This window comes from Glarea lozoyensis (genome assembly GCF_000409485.1).
Source record: "Glarea lozoyensis ATCC 20868 chromosome Unknown GLAREA8, whole genome shotgun sequence".
NCBI lineage: Eukaryota > Fungi > Ascomycota > Leotiomycetes > Helotiales > Helotiaceae > Glarea > Glarea lozoyensis.
The window spans coordinates 498,704-512,437 of record NW_007361003.1 but is presented as its reverse complement, the minus strand read 5'-3'; the positions used below and the strand labels follow the sequence as shown (position 1 = coordinate 512,437).

The following is a 13,734-nucleotide window of genomic DNA, read 5'->3' as shown; positions in this document are numbered from 1 at the left end:
CTCGAATAGTTGTGTTCGTGTGAAATTGATATAGCTAGATGCATCTGTGCACTGTCCATGCTGCAAGGTCAGCAGAATGGATGTCAGCATATGTGATGCGATGCAGTGAAATACGCGGGTACAAGTACATGGCTGCGCGGTCTCGCGGTGGACAAAATAAGTGGCAGTCGAAGCACGATATTTCTTTGATTAAGTTGACGAAACATCGCTATTTAGTGGATTAACTTGGAACAATATGACTTATTTAGTTAATTATTTTAAGTGAATGAGACTTCTTAAGCTCTATTCGAAGTCGACTTATTGTATCCCAAAATTACTAGGCAAGTAACTGACACTTATTTTGTCTTCCGCGAGGCGGTATACTGGGACTTGTTCATGGTCTATTTTTTGGGGGATTCTTGCTACAGGACCAGTGGATGAAGAGATATACGTATCAATGTGTCCGATCATATATGAAGCTGTATATAGGTATGCTATTAACTACGAGTCGATGTGATATCTTAGACACCAATAATAGCAACATCCCCACGAATCTCCCAGCACAGGCAGAGCAATCCCGCTTCCCCACTTAATCATCTAGCCATAACCATTATCATAACTCATTCCATACAAGGTTCCAATCCAGGTTTCTTGCCTTCCAACTTCACATTGCTACAACACTTGGCTACTTCCATACTCACTTGCTCTAGCCTTCTTCTTCTTTCGACTCGGTTCCGGCAGATCACTTGCTTCCCAACCGGTTTTTTCAGGCTCATCCTCTACAAACTCATCATTGTAACGTTCAGCCCTAATGTGTTTCGGTGTTGCTTCCGCCGGAATACTGCAGTCCGAAGAAGACACACTGCCGCTTCTCTCGACGCTGCTTGCTGTTGTCTCAACATGGTTTTCGACATCTGGTTTACCTTTGAAAGTAGTCTTGGAACGCCTGGATTTTGGTAGTAGATCTTGCGATGCATCAGATTCGTCAACGTCGGCATGTAAATGGGCTGTATCATCGTAGTTGATGACCTTTGCGCGAGTACGGAAATTTCGACGACCGTCATGGCGGATAGGAGTGTCAAGGTCTGGGCTCGTGTCACGAGTGTGAGCAACGGCCTCCATCTCCTCGCTGGATTCATCGATCTCTCCGTTCTCATACCCTACGTTATGAACATGCTCGTAGCCATTATTTGATGGTTGACCGAGACCTTCATACTCTCCTGGCTGGTGCTCAGGTTCTATGTCGTAATCGTCATCAATTTCTTCCTCTTCTCCGAACTGACCAAGCGAGTGATCCAAAGTCCGGCTTTGCTCGTCAACGGCTTGCGTCTCTTCAGCGGACTCATCATTGACAGACCCCAGATCTGGATCGCCTCCTGAATGCGAAGATGGCGAGCTGGGCACTGAACTAGAGCGGGCATTCAATGAAGTTGTACGAGTCCGTACAACGGGCGTCATTGTGTCCAAGTCAATACTTCCAGCCCGACTCGGTGTCCGATTTTCTTCCTCATCGGATGATGGATAAGGAGAAGCTTTTGAACTTCCATAAACCACTCCGTCATCCGGGTCCAATTCATTTTCGTCATAAGCCACACCGACTCCTTGATCACCTTCGAGATCCTCCTCGTCACTCGGCTGAGCCGGCGCCTGGTCGATATCTTCAATTCCAACTTCAGGGAGATCGCCATCCTGCGCAGTATCGTTGGCAGCTTCGTCCTCGCTCTGTTGAAGAGTTGTATTTGCAACCGTTTGAGGATTATTGTCACCAAATTCTTCTGGTACTTCAGGGTCTTCAATTCTGAATCCTCGGTCGTCATTTGACGGTTCGTTGACGGCTTCGTCTGCGTCTTCTGGGTCGAGAGTATTGTCAAAATTTTCATCTTCACTATGATTAGCCTCAATTTGGCGATGATGCTCATGGATGTCGGACTCATCATTATCGATCATTGATTGAGCACTTTTGGAACGAGAATTGCCAATTTTGTCGATTTCAGGAGGTTCTTCTTGGTCGGAAAATTGTGATGCAGACTGGTTGCCTTGTTGGGTTTCATCAACATGATTGACAGAATCTCGATTTCTGCGATCGGCGGTCTCTTCTCCGAGAATCTCTCCTAGATCTTTTCTTTTATTCTTCCTCAGTTTCGGACCCTTTTTGAGACTCTGCATAATCTCACTGATATCTTCAGCGCTTTCATTATGTCCGTTTTCGCCAATCGCTTCTTGACTCTGACTCTCATCCTGCCTTTTCATACTATCACGAAGCTTCTTCCTTTTCTTTGGTTTAGGTGTCTGAGGTTGCTCATCATCTCTAGCAGTAAAACTGGCCTGATTTCTGGATTTTCGACGACGTTGTCTTGTAGGAACCTGCTCGCTTGTTCCGTTTTGCTCTTCATCTCTTGACAGCTCAACTCCAGGCTTCGATTTGGTTTTCTTCTTGCTTGACTGTTTTCCACGGTCCACACCCTGCTCATCCTGGGAAATTTCTAATGCTTGGTTGGATAGATCTGCCTTCACTCGTCTGTCGTCTTCTGCCTGCGTGGCACGCCGCCGCTTCTTCCGCGACCCCTCTGCATGAAAAGAATTCTCAACAAAATCCTGAGACTTCCTTTTCACGGGCCTCACGAATTCGGTGTCTATATAGTGTTGCGGTATATCGGGCTGCGAAGCCTCAAATTCTGCAATCAAGGTGTCCACAATCTCCCTAAAGCGCATATCTTTACCACCAGGAACTCGTCTTCGGAGCTTTCGAAAGCAAAATTTCAGAGCCATACGTTTGCCTAACTTCTCGACTGCTTCGGTAACAATTAACCATGGAATTTTGGACTCCTTTCCTGCACCACTGTCACGAATGGTGACAAGTAATTGCAAAATTTCCGCTCCGCTCATTGCCCGAGCTTCACGGTCAGCCTCTTCCGCTCGCCACTCCGTTGTTGTAATAGCTTCCAAGCCTTCATCGTTGGAGTCTTCACGGTCCTTCAATTGTCTCCACTTAGAACTGCACTGAAGACGACTCCTGACTCCATTCATCTTCTGACTGACAATTTGCCAATCAAGAAGAGATTCCAGAGCATCTCTGCCTATATCAGGTTTCCGAGCGGTTCGCTGCGCTCTACGCAGAATCTCCACGCACTCTGAGACTACTTCACGTAGTCGATCCTCTTCCTCCTTTTCCCAGTAATCCTTGCGTAGGTTGTCTCCACAGATTAAATAATTCCGCCATCGATCTCTCGCGTCCTCGGGAAATCGATTGATCAGCTCTCCAATCTGTTTCCATTTTTGTGGAAACCGTGCGTAAGCATCTTTAAGCTCCTCATCTTGTTCTTTGGTCCATGACCCACGACTTTCAAAATTGTGGAATCTACGACGGCACGTGTCATATACTCTACGATGAGGTATATCTGGAACAACGTCCCGAATAGACGTCCAAAGTTCTTTTGTCTCTTCGCTCGTGTTAGGAGCTTGGATAATCTCATTCACCTTGAACTGTGTGAGGTCGTGCATTTCCCGGTAGGTTTCGACAGCAACATCAATAGCCTCGAGCTCACGAGGAGCGAACTTACCCTTCCGTACCTGCCCATTATGCTTTGAATCTTTAGGCGTCCCGTCGTCCTTGATTAGCTTGCTCCCTGTGGCCGGGGTGCTGAAGGCACCTTGAGGTGTGTTTGGACCATCCTCCCTCTCTTGGCTATCGACAAGAAGTCGGCGCTTGCGCTTCTGATTTGACTTAGGTGGCGAGGGCTGTGTCTGAACCGATGGCTCTTCCTGAGCAGCCTGAGCATCTGCGCTTAGAGCTGTATCATTCTCTACTAGAGATTGAGATGGCTCGTTAGTGGATTTTCTATTCACAGGCGTGAATTGTGGCGTTGCTCTACGTTGTTGCCGGCTTGGTGTAGCGGTAGATTTTGACGCGGATATCACAATTGGAGACTTTGCTTTCGACTTGCGTTTCCCCTTTGATCCAGGCGGTAAAATCGGGCTTGTTTCTGGAATTTCCATAGTGCTCTTAAGATACAGTTCCTTGGCAGTTTGTACCAGATTTTCTGTATCCATCTGTGAACCACTCTTTTCCTTCGAAAATCCTAGCTCGAGTAAACTTGTTCCTGGACTGTCCTTACTTTTGCGTGTTCGTTTCGGTTTTGTTGTGGTATTTGGAACCGAATCTGATGCTTTTCGCTTGCCCAACGCTTTGGTAGAAGCATGGGGTGGTGTATCATTGGTTTCCATTTCGGGTTCATGTTCCTGAACAGGGTGCTCCGCAACCTCAACCTCGTTGTCTTTGTGAACTCGGTCTTCACTTAGCACTGTCTTCGACTTCTTCTTCTTGGCCTTTGCCGATTTTGCTGAAGCCCGTTCCCCCGATTCCATGACGCTATTTTTCTCGGGCGTCGGCGCAGGTATTACGACTGACACTTCTTGCCGCAGCACTTTGTTCGGCTTTTTTGGTTCCGTGGATGTGCTGGAATCGCCCAATTCCTCGCGCGAAGCAGTTTGCGGCTCCAGACCTTCTGCGACCATATCTGAGGTTTCCACATCCCGAGGCAATTCTGGAGGTGCCTCCACGACACTCTTCCCTTTGGATTTCCTAGTCTTTTTCGCTCTCGCAGGTAAACTGTCGGCTAACTGTTCTTCGTCCGCTTTCGTTTTGGAATTGCGTGCTTTCTTACGCTTCTCGGATCGATTTGGCATAGCTTGTTCCTCTTCCTCCACTACCATGCCGCTGTTTCTATCCAAGTCGTTCTCAATGCCATTGATCTGAAATGACTCTTCCAATTGTAGACCTCCTCGATTCGTATCATTATCCTCCACGACATCCACAACATCCGTGACGCTAGAACTTTTTCTTTTGCGTTTTCGTTTCTTCTTGTCTTTCGCCGTCTGGATTTCAACAGTCGCATCCGCTTCCATGGCCGGCTGGTGCTCCTCCTCAATCGCGGTTGAACTCAATGGCGGGCTACTCCTGCGAGCCTCATCAACAACCTCTTCCCCCTCTTCCTTCCTTGCAGGTTGTGAGGACCAAATAAGTCCTTTGATGTAATCCATGCTGCTTTCTCTTCATGCGCGCGACATCGAGGGTTTCGTGGCGCACATATCTTTCATTCGTCCATGAAATAGCAGATAGAACTAATGGACGCGATTGAAAGAGAGAAGCAGATGGTATCGCGTTAGAATGAGCGCAGATGTGCAGCTCATAGACTTTTGAAATAATTTCGCGCTACCCAAGGTGTTGATAGTCGTTGCTCGACGCGGTGGCTGGTCAAAGCACGGACCAAAAACGGTTACGCTTTCACGTGCCCCGCCCGTGCCCCTCTATCACTTCACATCTATCGTGATGTTGAAAAGACAGGCAAATAATCACATATGTATAGTTTTTTATTGAACGATCTTTTTAAATACGTTCTAAACGCTCAAGCTATACGTCTCGTCGCCCGCTGTACCGCGACCCTGTGGAGAACTGTTTCCATTACATTCCAAAAACAATGTCTATTGCCTTTGAAGACCGGTCGCCCGTAGCCCTCTGTCCGAAACTCCTAAAATTCTCCAAAGACTCCTCGCATACCTTTTCACACTAATAATATTTTGTGCCTCTCAAAGCACTTTTTGGCGGAAGTGGAGGAACGGGTGGAACCTCTCTCGGCATCTCGAACTCTACCCATCCGCTAGCCTTTCCGCTCTGTCCACCATCTTGCCATATCATAGGCTTTTTCCCATTTCTTCTCTCTGGGCTATTTGGCTCGAGTTTCTTCACTTCTTCTTCCTCGCCAGCCTTCGACCTCTCCCGACTCCGACTTCGTTCTCTCAGACTGTTCTCGATCAACCACTGTCTTTCCCTCTCGATATCCATTTCCTTTTCCATCTCTGGACTCAATTTCCCTCGACTCATTCTTTTCCTGATCCTCAAGGGTATGGGTAGCGCGGAACTCCTCGTGTGATCAGAATCGTCCGAGCCGACCAAGCCAGCACTGCCTAGAGTAGGAAAGGGCTGTTCGATATCATGTGTTGGAGTTTTAGGGCGACTGAAAAATGTAGGAGTCTTCGGTCGACTGAATAACGTCGGCGTTTTGGGAGTTTTGAGTGAATCTTCCGAGGGGGAAGCTTTAGATATGTCGAGGTACTTGGGAGTTCGAGATCGACCGAGCGAGAAGGATTTTCTGGCTTTCATACCTGGAAGCGAGCCGACCTTCTCATCTTTGTTAAGCTTTCGTGTTCTGTCTGCTGATATTGGCTGTTCCAAAAGTGAAGCATCCTGACTATCAATCCAGGCTCCAGCTCGCTGTCCCTTGTCGATGTTACTGGTGCTCTTCAGCTTTCTTAAACGATTGGGTTCGGTTCCTGAGCTTTCGGAAGAGCTTCTACTGTAGAATGGAGAGTGTTCTCTTGAGACTGATTGTTTCCGACGGAGCAACATATCACTGAAGCTCTTTTTGCGCTTTGTCGTTCCCGCCGGTTCGAGTGATAGGGAATGGTTTGCTCGATAAGGCCGGGAAAGAAAGTCAAGATCCCCTTGTTTTGATCCATGTTCAGAGATAACCATTGAAGAAACATGTTCACTTTGGGAGGTATCGAAATCCCCACTATTCACTGGGTCTGCTGTAGGATGCACCGATCGAGATATGGCACGTCTGATGGCGCGCATTTCGCTGTCTGTTGTTGGATTTGAATGTGTCGTCGAGTGTGTCTCGGTTGCAGAAAGTACTGGGACCGGAATTCGGATTGAAGAAAGTGAGGCTTTAGATGAAAAGTCGGTTTTTGGATCGGTTGAAGGTGAATTGATCGAAGGTTCAGCTGCGCCGCCAAAACCATCCGTTTTCAACGCGAGACGAGTCTTCTTAACGGAATCTTTGGATGACAAGGCCGGGTTGGGAGGGGATTCAAATTTACTGTCTGGGTCGAAAAGAAAGTGGCTCTCCCATTTCAGAGCGGCGTTGCTGATGTTGTTGTCGTCTTTTGCGGCACTGGGACCGCTAGCCGAATGTGCAGAAAACCGATGGTCGTCGTAGCTGGTATTTGCGCTGCTGGCCGAGGCGGGACGATCTGAAAATGCAGAGCAGGCATTACTGATTGTTCTAGAGTGGCCCACTGAGGAAGAATCGTGGAAGAAGTCAATTCCATCAACAGCTTTCGCCTCCTTGATCATGACCTCTGCCAATGTAATATACTCTTCCAAGTGTCTTCTAGTCTCTGGCCAGCTATGCTTGGTTCCAGGAACAAGGAGTTTTTGGACAAATTCTTTAAGAATGCCTGTGCCCTCTTTGTCCACAGTAAGAATATATTTGTAAAAGGTCGCGCGGTACTTTTCCAGTGTTCTGATATCTACCTTGTCATTGGGCATATCTTTCATGCTTGGCGGGAAAAGAGTATTCAGCATCGCTAGAACGTTAGGCTTGTAGAAAGGTTCGGATTTGAGCTCATATATCATGGTCTAAGAAGGCTGTCAGCAGAGAACTTTGCGACCTTACTAGGTGGGTACTAACCCATATCCGCAGATCCAAGAAAATGGCGGCGTATGAAGCCTCAATTACAAGCTCCTGTTTCTGGACGGCAGAGACCCAGTGATATGCTTCTGGTTCATCCGCTAGAATCGTTCTCCAATTCCCCCGCTCAATGCCTAGTCGAAGCGCAGCGTCGCGCAAGGCCGATCTTCTCGTACACTCAAGGTCGCGAAGGTAGTCAATGCAAGTTAGTGCTTGAGTGAAATCGACAGATTGGTACTCTTTTGCAAATACATGCCGGCACACATGCAGAATGAATTGCACTGGAAAGCCTTTGACGCGACTGCAAGGACTCGCGGAATCACCATAGTTACTTAGATCCCACAACAGTTTGTGGTTTGCGTTCAAAAATTGGTCAATTTCTGAAGCATTTGCTTGTTCAGATGAGTTTCCTTCCATTTCCTTCTTCCAATCCACACTAGTCGAACGAGTTTTGGACAGAAACTCGATGATCTTCTGGCCCGAGGGCTCATATTGCCACCATTGATGAGCTTGTCTTAGCGTAGGGAGTTGTTGCCCTTGGGTTTTGTCAGTGTTGTGATTATTTACTCGGGCTGCAAACTCACCTGCGTTGAATGTAAACATTATTCGGAGAGGTAGTTCATCGGATGGCTGTTTTTCCAGAATATGGTACAGAATCCAAGGCAAAGATGTCAAGTGTTTATCAGTGAAGGATTCTGGTGAGATTGATCGCAAATTTGTGTGTTGTATTGTAGTAGTGCGGCTGGTTGCGGAGACGTCCCCAGCAACAAGAACATTTTCCTTCGACATTTTGGGCTCGCCAAAACCTTCGGCAAAGTGTCCCAATTCAAAAGTCCCAGAGCGGTAGCAGGACTTGCACCCAGTTTGGACACGAACAGAAAGCCGGCATACAATTCACGGCTTTCTCTGGTATTTTCGTATCTCAGTCGCTTCTTCGAGGTCGGCCTGAAAGAGAAATATAGACTGGAGGTCGTAAAGTTCTTTTCTCAATGATAGAGTTCCGGAGGATATGTCCAACTTAAGAAACTTCTCATTCGCGTTTCAAAAATTCCGATAAGGAGACCGAGTTCGTCAATAATGAGGGATATTGTCTACTGCTGTGCCTGTGTGACGGGTTCCCTAAAACATGCGGCTGCTAACACCCGGGGCCCTATAGGAACTCTTGCAAACACTTCCGCATATACGATCCGCTTGTTCAAGACAATGTTGATCAGAAAAGGGTGGCTTTTGTAATGTCGAAGCGGGACAAGAATCAGTCCTGGTCGACAGGTGACGAGTGGCATTTGATAAGTAGTTATCACATGTGTCGATGCAAACGGGAATCCATTAGATATTAGATTAGCTTTGAAATAATACTAATTTCTCCAGAAACATAATGAGTAAATCAAGCTGTTTCCGCTGCTGGGCTGTGGCAGAGCACCCGAACTGACGGGACCAGCGACTTTCGACGTCCAATGGCATAGGACTCTGCATGAAGTTCATGCATTATGAGGGTTGATTGACCAGATGAACCCAGACTAATCTTTAAAAAGATCGAGTGGATACGTGACGTTGAATGGCAACCCCTGCGACGATCAAATGCAACTGTCACAAAAGAAACCAGGGTTCTCCACTACCCCCAAACAAAACATGAGCTGATCTTTGGTAGGAAAAGTCAAGTAATAGAGTAGTTCGACAGCCGATAAGAACCCTTTTCGAGCTATTGCTATTTGTTCTGTCTACGGAAATTGTGGAAAGCCGTTGTTCGAGACGCCAATGAGCTCGCGTTTCCTAGTCCCTCGAGCGACGGGATACTCACAGCAAGGCTGGGAGCTGAACGGAGATACTTTAGTACAAAGCCGTTTCTGCTTTGGGTCAGAGCGTGAATATACAGTACTCCCTCCCTATCATCTGAACGGGGATGTTGGTATCTTGGCATAAAACCCAGTTGGGTCAAACCGTCAAATGTCCCACTTCGAGCACGCATCGTTTCAGCGATGTAATCTGCCTTACGGGAGCAAACAGATCCCAAGTCGTTCCGTCTGAACCAAGCCATAGACAGCCGAGTAGCGGCAACCTTGGTCTGGATGTTATTTCGAGCGTCCAATCATTGTTTAGCTGGCCGGAGCAACGGGCGACGAGTTGTTGTTCGAAGAATTTTACCGGCTGTGGTTCTGCTCTATAGAAGTTTATACCTATGTAGGTCCTTTCTCAAACGGAAGGATAGGGGCACTGTCTCTTGGCTGAATTATTGTGTGCACCCAAGCACTTCTAATTACATTTGCAGTGTTTGTGTGGTAGTCTGACTTACCAGCTTCTTTACCAAACAATCATGCACTGACTGTAGGTAGTGCGTAGGACGTAGCCCAAGGAAGAGCGCAAGATAGCCATGAATTTGCCTCCATCATTTGAGCCAGCAGTCAAGAGGGGTATCGTTGTCTGCCAGCGTCTGCTGCCGCGGTTGCGAGCCCCTTACCGTGTGGGAGATCTAGTGGCCTAGGAGCGAAGCATAGTCTATACTAGGCTTTCCTGGCATTGCATGACGATGTTGACACGATTGTAATGATAGCGATTGCACCGCGATGGCTGTGGCAGGCTCTGTGCTGGTACAGTTACTACAGCACGCGTGCTCGAAAGACGTTCGTCGTAAGAGAAGGAAGCGAATGTGAAAGGAAGCGAAAAGGGTAATAATGGCCACGCGGCACTAATGTAACCGTGTGGTCTTCTGGAAGCCCTAGAAGCATGGCCACAGTCCGATTCCCGAGCCGCATCTGCAGCAACAAGTCCATGCTGAGATCATCCGATCTGCTTCTTGCGAGAAAAAAGCCCAATATGATTGCCCATAAGCTGACTCCCGACCGGGTCTTGATGGTAAGATCATATCTTAACCATCGCATTATCATTTGTTTGTTTCCCCGCAAGCATGACTGACCAGTATGGAAATAATCGCAGTCATGTCGAGAGGGATTCCAAGACTCTAGAATTATGCTAATTTGCCAAGTGCTCAGGGACGGCCAGTAGCACCAGCCTACGCGAGACTCCCCAAACATTTCAGTGGCTCTTCCTACAACATCTCTCCCCTATCAACGACGCATCTCCATCTCCTTCCACTCTCCCTGCCAGTAGCCGCCCCTTTTCGCGTCTCCACGACGAAGGGAGGACACCTGCACAGGATCATGCGGCGAGCAGCCAGTACGAAGCGCATCTCCCGGACACCGTTTTCCAGAAGCCCGCGCGTCTTCGCAGCACACGCGCTGTACAGAGCTACGAGAAGCCCTGACAGTGTCGCCCCAAGACGCAGTGCAACCAATCCAGGTCCAGAATCTTACTCCAGCTCTACCCATTTCGAGCCCGATCGTAAGTGAATTATGTTCAGTTCGCATTGCGCTTTACCCACCTGCGGCCCCCAACTGAATAGCGGTGGTTACACGGCAGGAGCTGCCAGACATGTGTCTCCAGTGCTCCACCCCAATAGTGGAAGTATCCATGCTTGCGTCTGGTTTCTGCAGGCACGAAGAAATTGATCAAGACGGCTGTCGCGTGCCAGAATTTTTATGCACCCCAGATTATGCGGCCGAATTGGGTCGGCAGTCAATGTCTAGCCTCATAGGTAGATGCGAAATCACTCCGGCTGAATGGCGTCAGTCATTATCAGGTTCCCCTTTTTGTCACACTCTTCTGTGCTGTAGAACATCACAATTTTTGGTTCAGAATGGCCTTGAGAGGCTCATTCCCTGAGAAGAGCAACAGTCGGGCGTGGAACTCCTTCACCATTCCTTGAATTGGAAGTTATTGTATCACGTGGACCATAGCCATGCCTGTGCCGTTAGAAAAGCGTGTCGTGAGCCAGTGTATTCTTGCTAACCACTCGTAGAAGGACCATCCTCACCGAATGGTGATAGAAATGGATCCCGTCACTCGGAATCCTCCGGCTCGTATGAGGAGCATGGTCCCAGGACACGATTCGATACTTCAGGTCAGAATGATCAGTCCACAATTGGCTCGAAGATGCTTGAATCAGCTGCAACAGCCTTTGCGTCAATTATTGTGCTAGGCACCGGCTTTGGACTCGGTGGCTATTTATATCATAAATTTTACAAATGGATGGTTCTACAGAAGATAGAGGGTGCCTTCAAGCCAGGCGATCCTGTTTTAGAACTGGCTGCGATTGGAAAGCAGATTCCTAATTCAATCACCACCAGCAGAGGGCAAGAGAACGATGATCATTGGATCTTACGAGATGAGCAAGTGAAGATTGATCGCATTGTTGATGGTACAGAACGAGGACACTATCATCTCCTGATTGGAGAGAAGGGAACCGGGAAAAGCTCTATGCTTCTCGATGCTATGAAGAAAGTCGACGGAGAAGGTATCAGCATGTTTGAAGCGCATGCAGATCTTGAAATCTTTCGGATTCGCCTCGGCAAGGCTCTTGACTATGAATTCCACGAGGATTACATTGGCTCTTACTTTTCGGAGAGGGGTCCCAGAGATACTACTGCGTTGTTAGACATTGAAAGAGCCTTCAACAAGCTTGAAAAGGTGGCGTTAAAGAGACGAAAAGACGTTGGACGACCACTTGTCGTGATTATCAATGCAGTTCATCTCTTAAGAGACGACGAAGACGGGAGAGACCTACTTGAGCTTCTGCAACAGCGCGCCGAGCAGTGGGCAGCAAGTAATCTGGTAACTATGGTGTTCAACAGCGATGATTATTGGGTATATGAACGGCTTAAAGTTCTCGCGACACGTATGGAAGTAACTTCCGTTACCGACCTCCCTAAACCTCAGGCGATGTCCGCACTGGCTAAATATAGACAGAGATACTTTGCAGAGACACCCGAGTCAAAAATTCTGACTGAAGTGTACAACCGTGTTGGTGGACGGCTGACGTATCTGAACCGCGTCGCCAAATCCAAAGACATGCTGGAGACATGCAACTTAATCATTGATACCGAGAAGCGATGGTTTCTCAATCAATGCTGGATTCTGGGTATGGAGATGGATGACGACGTTATGGATCAACAGAAATACGCTGTAAGTGATTTTGGTAGTAAACCTGCCATGAGGAAGAGCGATCTTGGTCGAAACTTTTCATCATCCAGCGGCTCGGTGACCTGAGAAAGAGTCCTCGCTTGTTGCGACTGCCACTGCGAGTCGGCGCTGTCTTTCAAAGTGGCCTTGAAAATGCTAAGCTAACGAACTCTTTCATCACAGTCGGCTGCGATGGTTCTCGCCCAAGCACTCGTAAAAGCGGAAGATGCCCTGCAAGCTTCACCAAACGCATCACCTCACCAAATTCCTCAGATCCCTCTTCATAAAGCCCGAGAGATTATGACCCGAGCAGATTTTATTAAACAGTATGACCACGTAAATCTTTTCACTATCACAAGCACTGCTTTCGTGCGGGCAGATTCCGTCCCTATGCAAAGAGCCTTTCGCGACATATGTTCTCAAGAAGGCTTCGACGAGCACCTTGAAGGAACTCTTCAACGAATTGCTGATATCGAGTCTTTGGGCCGAACGAGAGAACTGGTAGCGAAAGATTTGGTTCTGGGAGGGAAATATAACATTGTGATGAAAGACGGCGTGCGTAGAGGGGAAAAAGTAACGGAGGTTACGCTTGAGGAAAAGCCCGACGCAGATGACGAGAAAAATGAATGATATGGTTTAGGCAATTTGGTATGAACTATATGATTATGTAAAACATGGTATATGTGACACTATCCGATTCAGAAGCGTTAAACTCTGTAGGACCTCATCGCATGATCAAGATGTGACTTTTCTCTTTCGCTGTCCTCTCTGCGACATCGAATCTACGTGTCAGTAGCATGAGAAGCTCACATATGCCAAATAACGGTCGTGTTGCTGATGTGTTTACACCTATAGAACGTTTGGTCTAATTTTGTACCGGCTAATGTAGTCTCGCAACTCCCGTCGCACGCTGTGTTTCCGTCAATCACGTCTCGAGGAAACCAAAAGATGTTTGGCTCTGTACACTGGAATGACCTAATTTTTGGGCGTTCTGAGGTGTATTTATTGGACCAGAACTCTTTTCAGCATGCCCAGCTCGCGGAGGGCAAAATAAGTTGCAGTCAATCCTAACCCCCGAATCTTATTTATTAGACTAAATAACATGTCTACTTCGAATAGAGCTTAAAAAGTCTCATTTACTTAAAACAGTTGACGAAATAGTCATATTGTTCTAAGTTGATCCACTAAATTACGATATTTCGTCAACTTAGTCGAAGAACTATTCTGGTATTGCCCCTTCTGAATTGCACCTTTCATCCTTGGTTTCAAT

At 47.5% G+C, this 13,734-nt stretch overlaps 3 protein-coding genes across 3 annotated transcripts; 1 reads left to right on the top strand and 2 right to left on the bottom strand.

The window, feature by feature from the left end:
• Positions 1–651: 651 nt before the first annotated feature.
• GLAREA_11553 (Homeo) lies at positions 652–5,019 on the bottom strand (the record flags this gene model as incomplete). The annotated part of the gene is made up of 1 exon (XM_008089696.1): positions 652–5,019. The coding sequence occupies one exon, from the start codon at positions 5,017–5,019 to the stop codon at positions 652–654; it is 4,368 nt and encodes a 1,455-aa protein (XP_008087887.1).
• Positions 5,020–5,545: 526 nt separating this feature from the next.
• On the bottom strand, positions 5,546–8,240 carry GLAREA_11552 (uncharacterized protein; the record flags this gene model as incomplete). Its single annotated transcript, XM_008089695.1, has 3 exons — positions 5,546–7,399; positions 7,452–7,987; positions 8,036–8,240. The coding sequence occupies 3 exons, from the start codon at positions 8,238–8,240 to the stop codon at positions 5,546–5,548; spliced, it is 2,595 nt and encodes an 864-aa protein (XP_008087886.1).
• A 2,022-nt stretch (positions 8,241–10,262) lies between these two features.
• GLAREA_11551 (P-loop containing nucleoside triphosphate hydrolase) lies at positions 10,263–13,094 on the top strand (the record flags this gene model as incomplete). The annotated part of the gene is made up of 4 exons (XM_008089694.1): positions 10,263–10,301; positions 10,439–10,787; positions 11,305–12,467; positions 12,648–13,094. 4 exons carry the CDS (start codon positions 10,263–10,265, stop codon positions 13,092–13,094), a joined length of 1,998 nt encoding a protein of 665 aa, XP_008087885.1.
• Positions 13,095–13,734: the final 640 nt, after the last annotated feature.